General features: G+C 44.8%; 1 protein-coding gene across 1 annotated transcript in view; it reads left to right on the plus strand.

The window, feature by feature from the left end:
• Window positions 1–379: 379 nt before the first annotated feature.
• The window catches only part of LOC122565070 (gamma-interferon-inducible lysosomal thiol reductase-like), a 60,446-nt gene continuing 43,026 nt past the window's right edge, over window positions 380–17,799 (plus strand). Inside the window, exons 1-2 of the mRNA XM_043720700.1 lie at window positions 380–466; window positions 711–887. Of these exons, the coding sequence (XP_043576635.1) occupies window positions 422–466; window positions 711–887 (222 nt within the window). The 5' untranslated portion in view covers window positions 380–421. The remainder of the gene's footprint in view (window positions 467–710; window positions 888–17,799) is intronic.

Here is a 17,799-nt window from a genome sequence, read left to right on the forward strand (position 1 = left end):
AGTCAACGATGTTGCTGTAGGTGTGGAGTCACACGTGGGTCAGATCATGTAAGAATAGCAGATTGCCTTCCTGAAAGGCATTAGTGAGTCACATTTATTTTGACAACAGTTTGCAATGGCTTCACTCCCATCATTGGACTAGCTTTTAATTCCAGACTTTGTTTGGAATTCACAATTCACCATCTACAAGGAGCAAAATGTTCCCAATATGTTAGCTTGAGGAATTCAGGATTCGTAGCCCAGTGATATGGCCACTACACTACTGTCATCTCAGTGTGTCATCAGGCTCGAGCGTTTTGACTGGAATTATTTCAGGGTTAATGTGGTTTCTATCAGTAACTGTGAAGTAATCATTGCCAGTATTTAAATAGACACCAAACACATGTGAAATAGAGGTCAGAATTTGGACCAGACTGTCAGGATGAAGCTTCATGTGGAGTTGACAATTGTTCTGTTTCTTTGGGCTGTGAGTGGATTGACATTTTGCTGGTTGTTATTGTATTTATGACTTGTGCACCAATGAAATCAGAAATGTTTTGTTACTTTTCATAATTTGCCATTTAAGTGTTACTGATATCCCCCAGTGCTGGTGGTTGAGACCCAAGATTTCTCGGGACCAGATCATAAACTGTTTATGTGTGAAGTTTATCCCACCTCTTATAAACACCAATGCAAAATCTCATTAAGTCTTTGTCTTATGCTGTCTGTAGGTTATGGGCAGGTGTATAACTGCTGAGACCAGGTTACGTTCGCCTGTGCAGCTCAGCCTTTTCTACGAGACTCTCTGCCCAGACTGCCGTAATTTCATGAACAACAAACTCTGTCCAACTTGGTTCAGACTGGAAGAAGCTATGAATGTCTTGCTGATTCCATTTGGCAATGCCAAGGTAGAAATCACAATATATTCACTGTAAAAGTTTAAGGTGTATTGATTTTCAAACAGAGGGAGGTGAAGATCAAGAACTCATTTTGCACTTGAGACCATATAATCAACAGGACAATAGAACAGGAATTGGAGGGTTCATATTTAAATTGTTTAACTGTTTTCCAGCCAGCCAGGATTCCTTCCGTGATGTAAACCTTTCTGCATTTCTTTATAAAAGTCTCTCAGAAAGTAATGAACCACAAAACAAAGAAATATAGACGACTGAGTGTAAATTAAAGGCTGGAATTTAATCAGAGGAATTAACCTGGGCTGGGTGGGGGTTGGGTTGATGAGGGTCTTGTGGTGAGCTACAAGCTGGGATCTAATCAGAGACTATTCCATCATATAATCTTTTGTGCTTGTACTGTCCCATTGATGATCAATCTGATCACTCCTATTCTATGCACCTTTACTGATCATTCTGCAGATCTCCTTTGTCAAGTAGTTATTCATTTCTCAATTGAATATTCCAACTGATTCAATATCAGGTCAGGTGGCACTTTCCAGAACACAATAACTCACAGTTTGTAAAGAACTCTTATCATCTCCTGTCGGAATCCTTGTCGAATACTTTAAATCGTGTTCTGTGATTACAAACTCTCTTGTACTGGAAATAGAGGAAATAGGAGAAAATATCAAAAACTCCCTTATGGTTCTGAACACTGCTATTAAATTTCCTCTTCTCATCTTTTTCCAGTGTGAATGCAATACTATCGGTGGATACTTACCAGTGTCTTATAGAAATTGACTTTAATTTCCTTTATTCTGTAATTGCTTTAACTAATATATAAAATTGCAAGCTTTTGACATTAGTTCTTTAACAACCTTCAATTTGCAAGACCACCTTCAAACATGCCTGCACACGCAACTCCAGGTTTCTACTCTGACATCTCCTTTAAGGTTTTGCACTGTTTAGTTTCTAATTGTATCATATTTTGCTTCCTTTGAGAACATGTAATTTCGTATTAAATCATATTAAGGTTCAGCTACATCGATGCCCATTTCATCAGTCTGTCCATCTTCTCCTGAAATCTGTTAATATCATCTTTATTAACAGATGTTGCGTCATAAATCCTTGCTATACCATTTAAACCCAAATTTTGATGTTGATTTTATGCCAAATAACACACATTGGCAGGAGATGACCAGCCAGAGACCATCCAAGACTGGTTTGAGTTTTCCCTCCGTTGCTGGCAAAGTATTGGTTATTGCTGTAGAATGCAACTCTAACATTGCTACAAGAATAAGATTTTTTCTGAATGATTAGATTTAAATTTGTCAGGGGAATGCGAACCTGAGGGTTGCTCAAATTGAAAGGAAATAAAGCTGATGATAGAAAGCAGAAAAATGACAAACAAATTTAGAAGGCGAAATAGCTCACAGTGGCCAGTATCCTGTCACCAAGTTCCTCTTCATTTGCACATGCATTGTATGTAATATTGGTCTGGCTCCCCCAGACCCAGCTTTCAGAGTGAACAGGACCTATGACACTTGTGTTTACTTTTTAATTACCCCCCCACACTACCACCTAACTGCTGTAGTGCTTATTTTTTCCCCCGCACCCATGGTGTGTGTGTGTGCAGGTGTGAGACACAGTTAAAGACACAAGGTGCACGAATCCTTATTCAGTTTCCACCACCAGGAAGAAAGGAAACACCCGAGTGCCCAATGACAAGCAGTTCCCTTCACATCAAAGGGCAATGCTGTGTGATCAAACAGTGAAAGGGAGGGCAGGGGTTAAATCAAAATAGAATTGGACGGGGATATAATGCACTCCACTTCCTGCGGCGCCCTCCTCTTCCTGAACAACTCCAGGATGTTGGTGGAGACTGCGTGCTCCTTCTCCAGAGACACCAGGCTCTAACGTAACCGTGGAAGAGGGGCAGGCAGTCGGCTCTAATGGCCCCCTCCATGGCCCGCTGCCTGGACCTGTTTATGGCCAGTTTGGCCAGGCCCAGGAGCAGACCCACAAGGAGGTCTTCAGACCTGCTTTCCCCCTTCTGTACTGGGTGTCCAAAGATCAGGAGCATGCGTCTGAAGTGCAGCCAAAAACAGAGAGTAGGTTTTTGAGTAAATCAAAATGGGAGTGCAAATGCCCACAACCAATATACACGTGGTCCATGGACTCCACAGCAACACAGAACAAGCAGTTGGGCTGGGAGTCCATGAATCACCGCAATCTGCGGTTGCAGGGAACCACTGGGTGCAGCACCCTCCACTCCAGATCCCCGAGAGAAAGGGAGAGGACTCCTGCATAAGAGCCCTCCACTGGGATCCCCACCGCCCGGTGGCAAATGGGCACGCCAAGGCGTGTCCGGACGGTGGATGAGGGAGAAGAGGTGGATGGTGTGCAGCAGCAGTCTATACAGGGCCCCCCTTTTTATGTCCTTAAAAGGGACAAAGCTAAAGTTCTGGAGGCGGCTCAGGTTGTGGGGCACAGGTTCCTGGGGGAAGTACGGGACCTTGGGGCCAATGTGAAATTCCGTCCGAGCTGGGGTGAGTGCAGACGGGATTCCACCGCACACCTGAGCAGACACTTGTGTTTATTTTTTTCTTTTTTTTTTCTTTTTTTTAACACTACTACTCTCTTTTTTTACCCCGTTTTTACCCCCACACTACCGCCTAACTGCGGTAGTACTTATTTTTCCCCAGCACCAGTGTTGTGTGTGTGCAGGTGTGAGACACAGTGAAAAGACACAAGGTGCACGAATCTTTATTCATATTTCCAGCACCAGGAAGAAAGGAAACACCCGAGTGGCCAGTGACAAGTGGCCCCCTTCACATCAAAGGGTAATGCTGTGTGATCAAACAGTGAAGGGGAGGGCAGGGATTAAATCAAAATAGAGTTGGAGGGGGAAATAATACACTCCACTCCCTGCGGCACCCACCTCTCCCTGAACAACTCCAGGGTGTTGGTCGACACCGCGTGCTCCTTCTCCAAGGACACCCGGGCTCTAACGTAACCGCGGAAGAGGGGCAGGCAGTCGGCCCTAACGGCCCCCTCCACGGCCCGCTGCCTGGACCTGTTTATGGCCAGTTTATGGCCAGTTTGGCCAGGTCCAGGAGCAGACCCACGAGGAGGTCTTCAGACCTGCCCTCCCTCCTCCATACCGGGTGCCTTAAGATCAGGAGCGTGGGACTGAAGTGCAACCAAAAGCAGAGGAGGAGGTTTTTAAGAAAATCAAAAAGGGAGTGCAAACGCCCACACCCAATATACACGTGGTCCACGGACTCCACAGCGCCACAGAACAAGCAGTTGGGTTGGGAGTCCATGAACCACCGCAACCTGCGGTTGCAGGGTCCGCTGCGTGCAGCACCCTTCACTCCAGATCCCCGAGAGAAAGGGGGAGGACTCCCGCATAGAGAGCCCTCCACTGGGGAGACACTTGTGTTTATTTTTTTAATTTTTTTTTTAATTTCCACCACCAGGAAGATAGGAAAACACCCGGGTGGCCAGTGACAAACACTGCAATTCACATCAAAGGGATCTTCTGTTTTTTTTTCTTCTTTTTTTTTGTGCACGAATCTTTATTCAAATTCCACCACCAGGAAGGTAGGAAAACACCCGAGTGGCCAGTGACAAACACTGCCCTTCACATCAAAGGGATCTTCTGTTTTTTTTTAGTGCTTATTTTTTCCCCAGCACCCATGGCGTGTGTGTGTGCAGGTGTGAGACACAGTGAAAGACACAAAGTGCACAAATCTTTATTCAATTTCCACCACCAGGAAGATAGGAAAACACCCGGGTGGCCAGAGACAAACACTGCCCTTCACATCAAAGGGCAGTGCTGTGTGATCAAAACAGTGAGGGGGAGGGTAGGGACTAAATCAAAATAGAGTTGGAGGGAGAAATGATGCACTCCACTCCCTGCGGCGCCCACCTCGCCCTGAACAACTCCAGGGTGTTAGTGGACACTGCGTGCTCCTTCTCCAAGGACACCTGGGCTCTAACGTAACCGCGGAAGAGGGGCAGGCAGTCGGCCCTAACGACCCCCTCCACGGCCCGCTGCCTGGACCTGTTGATGGCCAGTTTGGCCAGGCCCAGGAGCAGACCCACGAGGAGGTCTTCAGACCTGTCCTCCTTCCTCCGTTCCGGGTGCCCAAAGATCAGGAGCGTGGGACTGAAGTGCAGCCAAAAACAGAGGAAAAGGTTTTTCAGAAAATCAAAAAGGGAGTGCAAACGCCCACACCCAATATATACGTGGTCCACGGACTCCACAGCGCCACAGAACAAGCAGTTGGGCTGGGAGTCCATGAACCAACGCAATCTGCGGTTGCAGGGGACCGCTGCGTGCAGCACCCTCCACCCCAGATCCCCGAGAGAAAGGGGGAGGACTCCCGCATAGAGAGCCCTCCACTGGGGAGACACTTGTGTTTATATCTGTCAGCCAGGGCTCCCTGATTGAACCAGATTAACAGCCTCAAGCAGGGAATTCCTATTGTATGAGGTCCACCTGGCTGATGTTATTACAATCACTACATCCCTTCCCCTCTAATTCTAAGGATGTAGACCTGTTCTTTTACTTGTTACATCTCCTGGGGTGTGTCCGCACTGGATCTGTTCCCTTTGACTCAGCCTCAGATACGGGCAGTGTATACTGGAACGTAAACTGCCTCTTGCACCCAGAGTGTCTCAGAAGAAATTCATCCTCTTCTTTGGATGGTAAAGGCATCGAGGCTGCGGCATCCACTGTGTCCATCTCAGACTTAGAGGTTTCTTCAATGCTTGATGGAGCAGGAGAACCTATGGGTGATGATAGACTTTCTGGCTGTTCTGAAGGGACGGGTTTGTTTTGCTCTTTCCCCATTTGTGAGTTTACAGCTTTCATGTGGTCCATGTTCAGGACTGTCTTACCTACCCGAACTTTATATGTCATGGGACCTGACCTCATATCAACCATGCCACTTACCCATGCAAGGTTATTTCTGTGGATTTGGCACCAAACTTCATCCCCTGAAGTAAGCTGCCTCTCTCCCTTCAAGGAGTCTTTTGTCCAGGATTGGTATTCCTGATGCTAAATTGCTAAATTGCCCGTAGTTAGGTAAGGGGTAAATGTAGGGTTATGGATTGTGCTTCGGCGGGTCGGTGTGGACTTGTTGGGCCGAAGGGCCTGTTTCCACACTGTAAAGTAATCTAATCTATCCCTGTAGTTGCTTTAGGATGGTCTGATAATCAAATAGGAACCTGAAAGTTTAGTATCGATTGATACTCTTGGCTGTTTGTTTAAGGCTGCCTTCAAAGTTTGGATTGCTCTTTCTGTTGGACCATTGGTCAATGAATGGTACAAAGCTGTCCTTACATGCTGAATGCCATTAGACTTTAGGAAATATTCAGATTCTCTGCTGATAAATGATGGCCCGTTGTAATCAATACTTCTGGGAGTCCATGTATTACAAAAGATGCTTGCAGCTTTTCTATTATCATCCCCGTGTTCGATGAGTGAACTTAATGCACAATCAACCACTTTGAGTGGGTGTCTACAATGACTAAAAACGTTGAGCCCCATGAAAGGGCCCATCATAGCTGACATATAACAGATTCCAGGATTTATCCGACTATTCCCAGGAATGTAGGGAAGCTGCTGGTGATAACTTTTGTCTTTGTTGGCCATTCTGAACACTTTGTTGTCCCACCAACCTAGCTATGTTAGGATTCAATCCTGGCCACCAGACATAACTTCTTACCAACATCCAGTGGCTACCTTTGCTTGGGACAATCACTCTTGCTCTACATTAGAAAATGCCACCCTTGAAGGTGATCTGGTCTTGCTGGGTCCCAAAAGGTTTCAATTCTGGTTATGATGGGCTTTTATTACCCCCACTAACACCAGCTGTTTTAGCTTTGTCAGGATGGGACCTTTTTGAGTCCACAGTCTGATATTGTCAGCGGTGACTGGAAGGATGTCCAGAAAGTTTAAAACCAGAATGGACTCTTCTAGGGAGGCATGACCGGTGGTGTATCTGCCAGTGGGAAATGGCTCAAGGCATCCAAACTTGCTACTTGGCTTCCCATATGGTGTTCCAATGTGTAATTATATGCAATTAGAATGAGAGCGCATCACTCCATTCTGCCTTTCGCATTGCCTTGTTCTCTTTGAATAGCCCTAGCAAGGGTTTGTGACCTGTCAAGGTATTGTGGAACTTGCTAATACCAAAGATGACCACCAAACTTTCCTTCTCTGTCTGGGCACATTTGCACTCTGCATCAGCTAAAGTCCAGGAAGCATATGCTCTTTAGTATTTCTCTCCACTGGTCCATCTATGAGCCAACACTACCCCGATACCGTACGGGGAAGCATTGCATGTCAGCATCAGATCTCGCTTGGGATTATACTGTGTAAACACTTCAGATGATGATAGCTGCTTCTTCACGTCCATAACAGAACATCTTGGCTATGATGCCGTTTCCAAGGCTGCCTCTTTTTCAATAGCAGATGTGAGAGTGCCAGGATGGAGACCAGGTTACGTATGAACTTGCTGTAATAATTCACTAATCCAAGGAAAGACCCAAGCTCTGGTACAAACATGGGAGCAGGGCACCTTTGATCACGCTAGCTATGTTCCAATGGGTATAACCCAGTCTTGTCGACTTATAGCCCAAGTAGACCATGTGGGGTGCCTGGCACACACATTTTTCCCTTCTAAGGCATGCACCTATCTAAGGACTGTGTCCAAGTACTTTAAATGCTTCCTATTCGTCTTCACTGTTATTAACATGCCATCTAGATAAATGGCAATCTGAGGTAGATCTTGTAACATGTTCTCCACCATCAAGTGAAAAATGGCCCAGGCTGATGATACCCAAAATGGCAGTTTTGTAAATTGGGACAAACCCTTATGGGTATTAATTGTAGCATACTTCTAAGAATTCTCCTCTAACCACAGTTGCAAGGATACTTGCCTCATGTCCAACTTTATGAAGGACAGTTTTGTATACAAATCCTCTATGCGAGGGTTTGGGTATTTATCCAGCAAGGAAAAGTGGTTTACCATTTGTTTAAAATCCCCACAGAAGTGAACTGACCCAGTGGGCTTCACAATCAGTATGACTAATGCTGCCTATTCTACAAACTGAGTTGATTTGATGATTCCTTCACTTTCTAGCCTCCTGATTTCTATCTCTCCATTTGCACATAAGGCAAATAGTAATGGGAATGGGAAGACTTTGCTTCCTGGTCAATATGCAAGGTGGCCTTGGTTCCTTTGATAGTTCCTAGACCTTCCTGAAAAAAAGGTCTGGGTATTTAATTAGGATTTCACTCAGGCAGCCAATTTCTAATCAAAAATTGTTGAGCCAATCAAAGGTGAATCTTTATACCCTTAATCTGTAAAGGCTCCCCGGTATAGGTTCTCAGTCTAGCCGAGGTCTTATGCAAACTTAAGGTATAGAGTCCAGAGCAAATTTTGGTAAAGACTGGTTCCACAATTACTGATACAGCCACACCAGTATCAACCTCTATTAGAAAGGAATGACGATGCATCCAGATATTTATTTGGATTGATTCCGATTTGGACATTGCAAAGTAATTTAACTGTTCTAAATCAGCTGTAGGTGGACTTTCCAGGGTATGTACTCTCCTGAATGCAGGCCTATGAATTGTCTTACTCAATACAGACCTACTGGGACTCATTTGCTTACTTGAGTCTGCATTCCGGCAGCAACCACAATGATTTACCAGCCCCAATCCTGAAGAAAGTGTTAACTGTTTGGCAGAGGCTTGGCTTTGTTTTAGGGTTTTGCTGCAGGCTGACCTCAGGTACCTTTCTTCAGGATATGTCCTCAGTGAGGCTATGCAATGCCTTCACTCAAGTGTGTTCCCCAAGCTCAGGTGGCCTGGTGCAAGTGTCTGCTTCCAGCAGCGTACCCACAACTCAGAGTCACAGATTAAAACAGCATGGTAATAGGCTCTTCAGCCCAAACTGGTCCATGCTGACCATGGTGCCCACTCAGCTCGTTCCAATTGTCCGCATTTGGTTCATATCCTGCTGAACCTCTACCATCCATGTACCTATCCAGGTGTTTTTAAAATGTTACTATTTAGTTGCTTCAACGACTTTCTCTGGCAGTCCATTCCATACGTGCACCTGTCTCTACGTGAAGACATTGCACCTCAGGTCCATTTAAAGCTTTCCACTCTCACCTTAAACCTGTGCCCTGTAGTTTTCAATTCTGCCTCTCTGGGAAAAAAGACTACATGCATTCATCATATCTATGCCCCTCATGATTTTATACACCTCAATAAGGTCATACTCATTCCGCCGCATCTGCTCCCAGGAGGATCCGCCGCATCTGCTCCCAGGAGGACCAGTTCAAAATACGTACAACAAAGATGGCCTCCTTCTTCAAGGACCGCAATTTCCCCCCCAACGTGGTCGACGGTGCCCTCCACCGCATCTCCTCCACTTCCCGCTCCTCCGCCCTTGAGCCCCGCCCCACCAACCGGAAACGTCGATTCTCCTGTTCCCTAGATGCTGCCTGACATTCTGGTGTCCCTTGTGATCCTAAGAATGGGTCTGGTCACAACGTCACTCCATATAGTTAGACTGTGCCATACCAGCTGTCCCTTGTAGAGAAACCTGTGTGGAAACCGCTTTTCACCGCAGGTCTACTAAGCATCATTAGCATTAGCGCAATATCCAGAAAAAGGTCAGAAGTCACATGACATCAGGTTTTAGTCCAACAGGTACATTTCAAATCACAAGCTTTTGGAGCACTGTTCTTTCGTCAGGTAACATCAATACTAGCACCTCTACATCATGTTGAAAAAGGAGAGGGTGGGTCCTATCAAAGTTGAAACTTTATTGCTGGAACAGCACAGCAGGTCAGGCAGCATCCAGGGAACAGGAGATTCGACGTTTCGGGCACAGGCCCTTCTTCAGGAATGAGCAGAGAGTGTTCAGCAGGAGAAGATAAAAGGGATCCTTCCAGCCCGGCACCGCCTTCCTGGCCTGCAGTCTTCTTCTTGACCTCTCCGCCTCCATCCTACTCCGACCTATCACCCTCACCTTGACCTCTTTCCACCTATCACATTTCCAACGCCCCTCCTCCAAGTCCCTCCTCCCTACCTTTTATCTTCTCCTGCTGAACACTCTCTGCTCATTCCTGAAGAAGGGCCTGTGCCCGAAACGTCGAATCTCCTGTTCCCTGGATGCTGCCTGACCTGCTGTGCTGTTCCAGCAATAAAGTTTCAACCATACTCATTCTCTTACATTCGAAGGAATAAAGTTCTATCCTGGCCGACCTCTCCCTATAACTCAAGCCTACTAATTCTGGTAACTTTCTTGTAAACTGTATTTGCACTCTTTCTAATTTAACTATTTCTTTCCTATAACAGGGTGACCAAAACTGTTATACAATACTCCAAGTGTGGCCTCACCAACAACTTATACAACTGTAGCATAACGTCCCAACTCCTTTACTCAATGCCTTGACTGATGAAGGCCGGCACGCTAAATGCCTTCTTCACCACCCTGTCTACCTGTGACACCACATTCAACGGACTATGTCCCTCTATTCCACAACACTCTTCAGAACCTTACCAATTATTGTATAAGCCCGACCTTGGTTTGACTTTCCAAAGTGCAACACTGCACACTTATCTGTATCGAATTGCATACACTAGTCTTCAGCTCACTTCCCCATCTGATCAAAATCCCTCTATAATGTTTGATAACCTTCCTTGCTATCAATGATACCTCTTAATCTTGTATTATCCACAAGCTTACTAACCATGCCTTGTACATTCACATCCAGATCAATTATGTAAATAACAAATAACAAAAGTCCCAACATTGATCCCTGTGGCACACCACTAGTTACAGGCCTCCAGTCCGAGAAAGAGCCTTCAACCATCACCCTCTGCTTCTTACCATTGAGCCAATTTTGAATCCAATTAACTAGTTCTCGCTGGATCCCATGTTCCCTAACCTTCATGACTAGGCTACCATGTGCGACCTTGTCAAAGGCCTTTCTTACCTCTTTGAAAAACTCTAAAAGATTTGTCAGACATGATTTCTTGCTCACAAAACCCTGCTGACTATCCCAAATCAGACCTAGATTATCCAAGTGTTGGTTGATCCTGTCCCTCTGTATCTTCTCTAGTAACTTGCCTATCACTGATGTCAGGCTTACTGGCCTGTAGTTCTCTGGTTTGTCTTTGTTACTTTCTTAAACAATGGAATAACATTAGCCATCCTCCACGCTTCTGAAACTTCACCACTGGCTAAAGATGAAGTAGAAATCTCTACAAGCGCTCCTGCAATTTCTTCCCTAGCTTCCTGCAATGTCCGAACTTGATCAGGCACAGGGAATTTATCCACCTGAATGAACTTTATGGCTGCAAACACTGAGGAGAAATATTCATTAAAGATTTCCCCCATTTCCTGTGGCTCTGCACATAGACAGCCATGGTGTTTTTTAAGGGGCCTATTCTCTCCCTTACCACCCTTTATTCTTAATATAGACATAGAACCTCTTGGAATTATCTTTAACCTTATCTGCCAGAGCCATTTCATAACCTCTTTTTGCTCTTCTGATTTCTCTCTTAAATGCCCTGCTACACTTTTGTAATCATCTAGGGATTCAGTAATATGCTCATTGCTGCATTTTCTAATGCTAAAGTCAGTTACAATGCCAGTTTGAAATTGAGGTTGAAACTTTATTGCTGGAACAGCACAGCAGGTCAGGCAGCATCCAGGGAACAGGAGCATCCAGGGAACAGGAGATTCGACGTTTCGGGCACAGGCCCTTCTTCAGGAAGGGCCTGTGCCAGTTTGAAATTGAGCTGGGCTTCAGCTCGTAAGTGCTTTTCCAAAACAGTATTTCACTTAGGGTTAAATCAAAATCATGTGCTTCTGCTAGTCGTTTTAACCTCATCAAAAATCCTGAAAAGGATTCCCTTGGTTCTCGAACTGTCAATAAAACTGATCACCTCTCAGAATTAGAGGAGGCTCAGGGTCATAATATTCCTTAACTTAATTCACCAACTCTTGAAAAGTTTTAGCATCTGGTGCCTCAAGGAGAGTTAGGCTCCTATTTACCTAAAAGGCTTGAAATCCACCAGCTGTCAGAAGAATTATTCATTGCTTCTCATCTGTCCCAAAGTCATTTCTCCGTGGGAAAAAATAATAAGGCATTCTTTCCACATATTGGGACCAGTCTTCGACGACAGGACTGAATGAGTCAAGCTTCCCAAATTGTGGAAAGATGCCAGAAATGCCTACCCCAACTCAAAGGCAACCATTGCAAGTGAATCTTTTCAAGGGCTTGTTTTTTTCTCTTGTCACCACTGAAATAACTTGACAACATATCTCAGCGGGTATCCTGCCACCAAGTCATTCATTATTTACGCATGCACAGTGCATGACACTGACCCAGCTAGCTCAGAGCTGGTGAACAGAGCCATTGGCACTCCTGTTTATATCTGTCAGCCAGGGATCGTTGATTGGGCGAGGTTACCAGCCCCAATAAGGGAATCCATATCAATGTGATCCACCTGGTTGACCTCATTCCTACCACTATATTTGGCTAAGAGTCAGTTGCGCCAGGTTTTTCAGAGGGATCTTTACCATGAGGCCTAGCGAGTTCTGTCAGTATATCTTATCACACCTGGTGCATTAACTGCCTACCCACTCCTGTAGACTCCCTCATGTCTGATTCTAGCTCCATCTTACTGTGGGCAATTCCCAAACAACTTGCTACTCAGCTGAAGTCCCGGAATGCACCATCAGCACTTGCACCCATGCCATCTTTAAAAGCCTGTTGTGCACCCAGACAAGCATTGTCAGTGTGGATCTGTCCTGCACTGTTCCTGACATTTGCCTGGATGTGGCAGACAGGGTGAGATTGGTGCCCATCTTTGCAAGCAGAAACCTGGAGGTCCTGCTGGATTGGGTGGTGCAGAGATGAGGCTTCCTCTTCATCAGGGGCCAGCAGTGGAGGCTACAACAGCAACACCTGGATTAGCGTATTCTTAGCTATCTAAAGGAATGCCCAGCATGGTAGGAAAAAGGTCAATGAACTTCTCCACTCCACCAGCGTAACTACCACCATCTTCTCTAAGTTAAGCTATACTAACTATATGTCAGCTACTGCAGCCATGTCCCACCAAGGCAGGTGCTCTGCCACTCTCACTGTCTTCTGAAATGTCTTCTATCTCCTCTCACCTACACTATCCCCCACACCACTGACACCCCCCTTACTCTCTGTGCTACCCACTCACTTACCTGAGATACCTCAAACCTGCACCAAAAGCAATAGCTGTGCCACCTATTTCCATCTCCCTTAATACCTGGCTCTCCCTCTCATTCTAGGAAGAAAGCAGCTCACAATAGGGTAGAAAGATTCAAGCTGGGTAGTGGGCTGTGTGACAATTGGATCCTCACACCATCTTAACTCTGTCCACCCTGACTGACTGACCATATCCAAGCCTCTGGACTGGTATCAGAGGCTACTCTGACTTCTGTCCCAGGACACCCTGAGCAAAGCTATCCCCTTTTCCTTGCCTGAAGATCTCGATAAGCATGACAATCTTCCTGGCTTTGTGGATGCACCAAAAAGAAAGGCAAGATAGCTGTGAGTATATTTTAAAATATGCTTATTCATAAAAGATCTTTATACACACCCACTATTCCTAAAGCAGTTTAGTTCTGTACAATCGTGTATGAAGAAACAAACTTTGGAGTTTGGCTGTATCCAACAAACAAACCAAAGGCATTTCTTGCTTGTACAAGCCTATATTCACATGTATTGAGGTACCGGAAGGGTTTGATAACTGAACAGACCCCAATTTAACTTTGACCTCAACCTGGTATCTCTGGGTTGAAAGGCAAAGCTCAAAAAGACAAGGCAGTATAAGGCAGGGATGCTGTGAGTATCTGGGTAGGTTCGGGGTGAGTGAGCGCTCTAACAGATCTGAGCTGGGGGTTGTCCTCGAATATACAGTGTCCTTACTGCAATGTTGCAATGAGAGTTACTGGGGCAGCTCGACCTGCAGCATTGAAGGGCAGAAACATCCTGTAAGTGGATCGGAAATGTGCCATGAGTTTTCTTAAAGATTGGCATATATCAGATGCCAATGTTCATAGATGTGGGGTCTATGTTGCATTGCCCATGGAGCATGCCCTGAGATTTTGGTTTCCTGATTCCAACATGAACCAAACAGCAAGCAGAATCTGCCATGTGCTTGCATTGGTTACTGTGTCACATTCTCCTAGACCAGGAAGTAGCAGACTCCTTGCTGCTTCACTATGAGCAGCCTCCTGTACAGCTGTGAGCTGGCACAATGCAGGGAGAACCATGTGCTCAGTTATGATTTCATAATCTCATCCTCTCACTGTTTGATTGTTCAGCAAATGATTATGACAAATCAATGAGTAGAACAGGCGTCTATTCCGTATCCCATATGATATTGTTTGTTTGGTTTGATTCCTCTTCCAGCTACTCTTTTAGCAGATTGTCATGTTCCAGACATGACCACATGCTCCACTTTGATTAACAATTAATGGTTATGAACCTGTTTGACATCTCTTCTGGTTTTTATGTGAACATTTATTTAGAATTTAAACAAATAACTATAGAAACAGTATGTTCTGGACACAGGGCAAGCTAACACTGTGCTCAATGATTATTGATTTTAGACAAACAAATACTGCAGAATGTTGAAGCTACAAGGTTTAATTTCCAGTGGTGAGTGATAGCACATTCCAAAGGACACATGTTACAAACTAAATACAACTATTTTTATCTTTGCATTTGCAGATATCAGGGAAGGTAGGGGAGATGAGTAACTGGGAGAGCTGGGTCTGGGAATTACGTTGTCCTAACTTGATATATGCATTTTCTCGTCTCTGAAGAAATAGCAACTGAGATCTCAACTGGGATCTTGGGTTTATGTTGCACTACAGGTGGCCCCACTACACAAAACACTAAACACACACACACACAGACCCTCTCTCATACTCACACTCTCTCTCATACACACACTCACGTGCACACCCTTTCAGATGCACATACTCCCTCACACTCGCGCACATGCTCTCTCAAACACACATGTATCTCTCACACACACACACTGTCTCAGGTGCGTAGACTCCCTCACACTCGCGTACACGGTCTCTCAAGCACAAATATGTCTCTCTAAAACACTCCCCCTCTCCCTCACACATACACACTCTCTCCCCCTCGCTCACTCACTGTCTCTCTCACACACATATACCTCAAGGTGATAAGGAAGAGTCAGCATGGTTTTGTCAAAGGAAAATCAATTTTCAACAATTTATTCAATTTCTTTCAAAGGTTGAGGATTCTGGGTAATCCAAGATGGAGGATGGGAAAAATTTCTGGCTGTAACAGCTGCTCCTTTTTTGAGGTATTTTAGGTGCTGGAGGTGATTTCCTTGAATTCCAGGAGCAGCAATTACTGTTTCATATGTTGTTGCATTGTTTTGGAACCATGGAAAAAAAAATCAAAACAACAGCAGTTTTAAAAGGGAGAAGAACAGACAAAGGAAGCACATGGTGAGGTCAGTGCAGGAGGGAGAGAAAGAGAGAGAGAGAGAGAGAGAGAGAGAGAACCTGCACAGTTACTGCCTTTGCTGTTTTTGAATTCATGTATCGCTGGACATTGGAGTGCATCTGGGAAAATGAACAAACAGTGAAATTCACAACTAATCTTGGAGGAACCTTGAAGTTCACAACACAGAATCAGATAAGTTAATCGTTGTTTTAAGTGTGTCCAACAGAAAGGCTGCAGTAGTGGGTAGAGTGGGTTCTTTCTTGATTATATGTTTTTGGAGAGATGTCTCTTGATTAAACTTAAAATATAAGCTATAGCTATTAATGTAACCTGGGGCAGTGTTTATGTAGAGGATTAAGAAGGTGTTATTTTCTGGGTCTGTAGATTGTGAAGGAGCAAAAATGGTCTTTAGTACATTGATATGCACTTCTTGTCAGATATGGGAGTTTAAATAGAGTTTAAGGGTTACTGCGGATTATATCTGCCATAAATGATGTTGGCTGCGACTCTTATCAGATCGAATGGATCGGTTGGAGAGACAGTTAGAAGCGATGAGGAATTTGCAACAGCAACAGTATGTGAATGATGGCAGTTATAGGAAGGGGGGAAAGTCTCAGATACAGTCACATAGATGGGTTAACTCCAGGAAAGGTAAGAGAGGTAGGCAGCTAGTGCAGGAGTCTTTTGTGGAAATAACCATTTCAAACAGGTATACTGTTTTGGAAAATGTGATGGATTCCCAGGGGTGATGGATTCTCAGGGGAAGCTAGCACGAACAACCAAGTTTCTGGTATTGAGACTGGCTCTAATGCAACGAGGGGTACATCGGCTTCCAAGAGATCAATTGTGTTAGGGGATTCTGTAGTCAGAGGTACAGACAGATGTTTCTGTGGCCAGCAGTGAAAAAGCAGAAAGGTGTGTTGCCTGGATCAAGGATGTCTCAGAGAGGGTGTAGAATGTTCTCACGTGGGAGAGGGGCTAGCAAGAGGTCAGTGTCCACCTTGGAACCAACGACATTGGAAGGGAAAAGGTGGAGATTCTGAAGGGAGATTACAGAGAGTTAGGCAGAAATTTAAAAAGAAGGTCCTCAAGAGTAGTAATATTTGGATTACTCCCGGTGTTACGAGCGAGTGAGGGCAGGAATAGGAGGATAGAGCATGACTGAGGAACTAGTGTATGGGAGAAGGACTCACATTTTTGGATCATTGGAATCTCTTTTGGGATAGAAGTGACTTGTACAAGAAGGATGGATTGCACCTAAATTGGAAGGGGACTAACATACTGGCAGGGAAATTTGCTGGAGCTGCTCGGGAGGATTTAAACTAGTAAGGTGGGAGGGTGGGACCCAGGGAGATAGTGAGGAAAGAGATCAACCTGAGACTGGTACAACTGAGAACAGAAGCGAGTCAAAAAATCAGGGCAGGCAGGGACAAGGTAGGACTAATAAATTAAACTGCATTTATTTTAATGCAAGGGGCCTAACAGAGAAGGCAGGTGAACTGAGGGCATGGTTAGGAACATGGGACTGGGATATCATAGCCATTACAGAAACATGGCTCAGGGATGGGCAGGACTGGCAGCTTAGTGTTCCAGGATACAAATGCTATAGGAAGGACAGAAAGGGAGGCAAGAGAGGAAGGGAGTGGCATTTTTGATAAGGGATAGCATTACAGCTGTGCTGAGGGAGGATATTCCCGGAAATACATCCAGGGAAGTTGTTTGGGTGGAACTGAGAAATAAGAAAGGGATGATCATCTTATTGGGATTGTATTATAGACCCCCTAATAGTCAGAGGTAAATGGAGAAACAAACTTATAAGTAGATCTCAGTTATCTGTAAGAATAATAGGGCGGTTATGGTAGGGGATTTTAACTTTCCAAACATCGACTGGGACTGCCATAGTGTTAAAGGTTTAGATGGAGAGGAATTTCTTAAGTGCGTACAAGGCAATTTTCTGATTCAGTATGTGGATGTACCTACTAGAGAAGGTGCAAAACTTGACCTACTCTTGGGAAATTAGGCTGAGCAGGTGACTGAGGTGTCGGTGGGGGAGCACTTTGGGGCCAGCAATCATAATTCTATTAGATTTAAAATAGTGATGGAAAAGGATAGACCAGATCCAAAAGTTAAAGTTCTAAATTGGAGAAAAGCCAATTTTGACGGTATTAGGCAAGAACATTCGAAAGCTGATTGGGGGCAGATGTTCGCAGGTAAAGGGACGGCTCGAAAATGGGAAGCCTTCAGAAATGAGATAACGAGAATCCAGAGAAAGTATATTCCTGTTAGGGTGAAAGGAAAGGCTGGTAGATATAGGGAATGCTGGATGACTAAAGAAATTGAGGGTTTGGTTAAGAAAAAG

This window comes from Chiloscyllium plagiosum, chromosome 31 (assembly GCF_004010195.1).
Source record: "Chiloscyllium plagiosum isolate BGI_BamShark_2017 chromosome 31, ASM401019v2, whole genome shotgun sequence".
NCBI lineage: Eukaryota > Metazoa > Chordata > Chondrichthyes > Orectolobiformes > Hemiscylliidae > Chiloscyllium > Chiloscyllium plagiosum.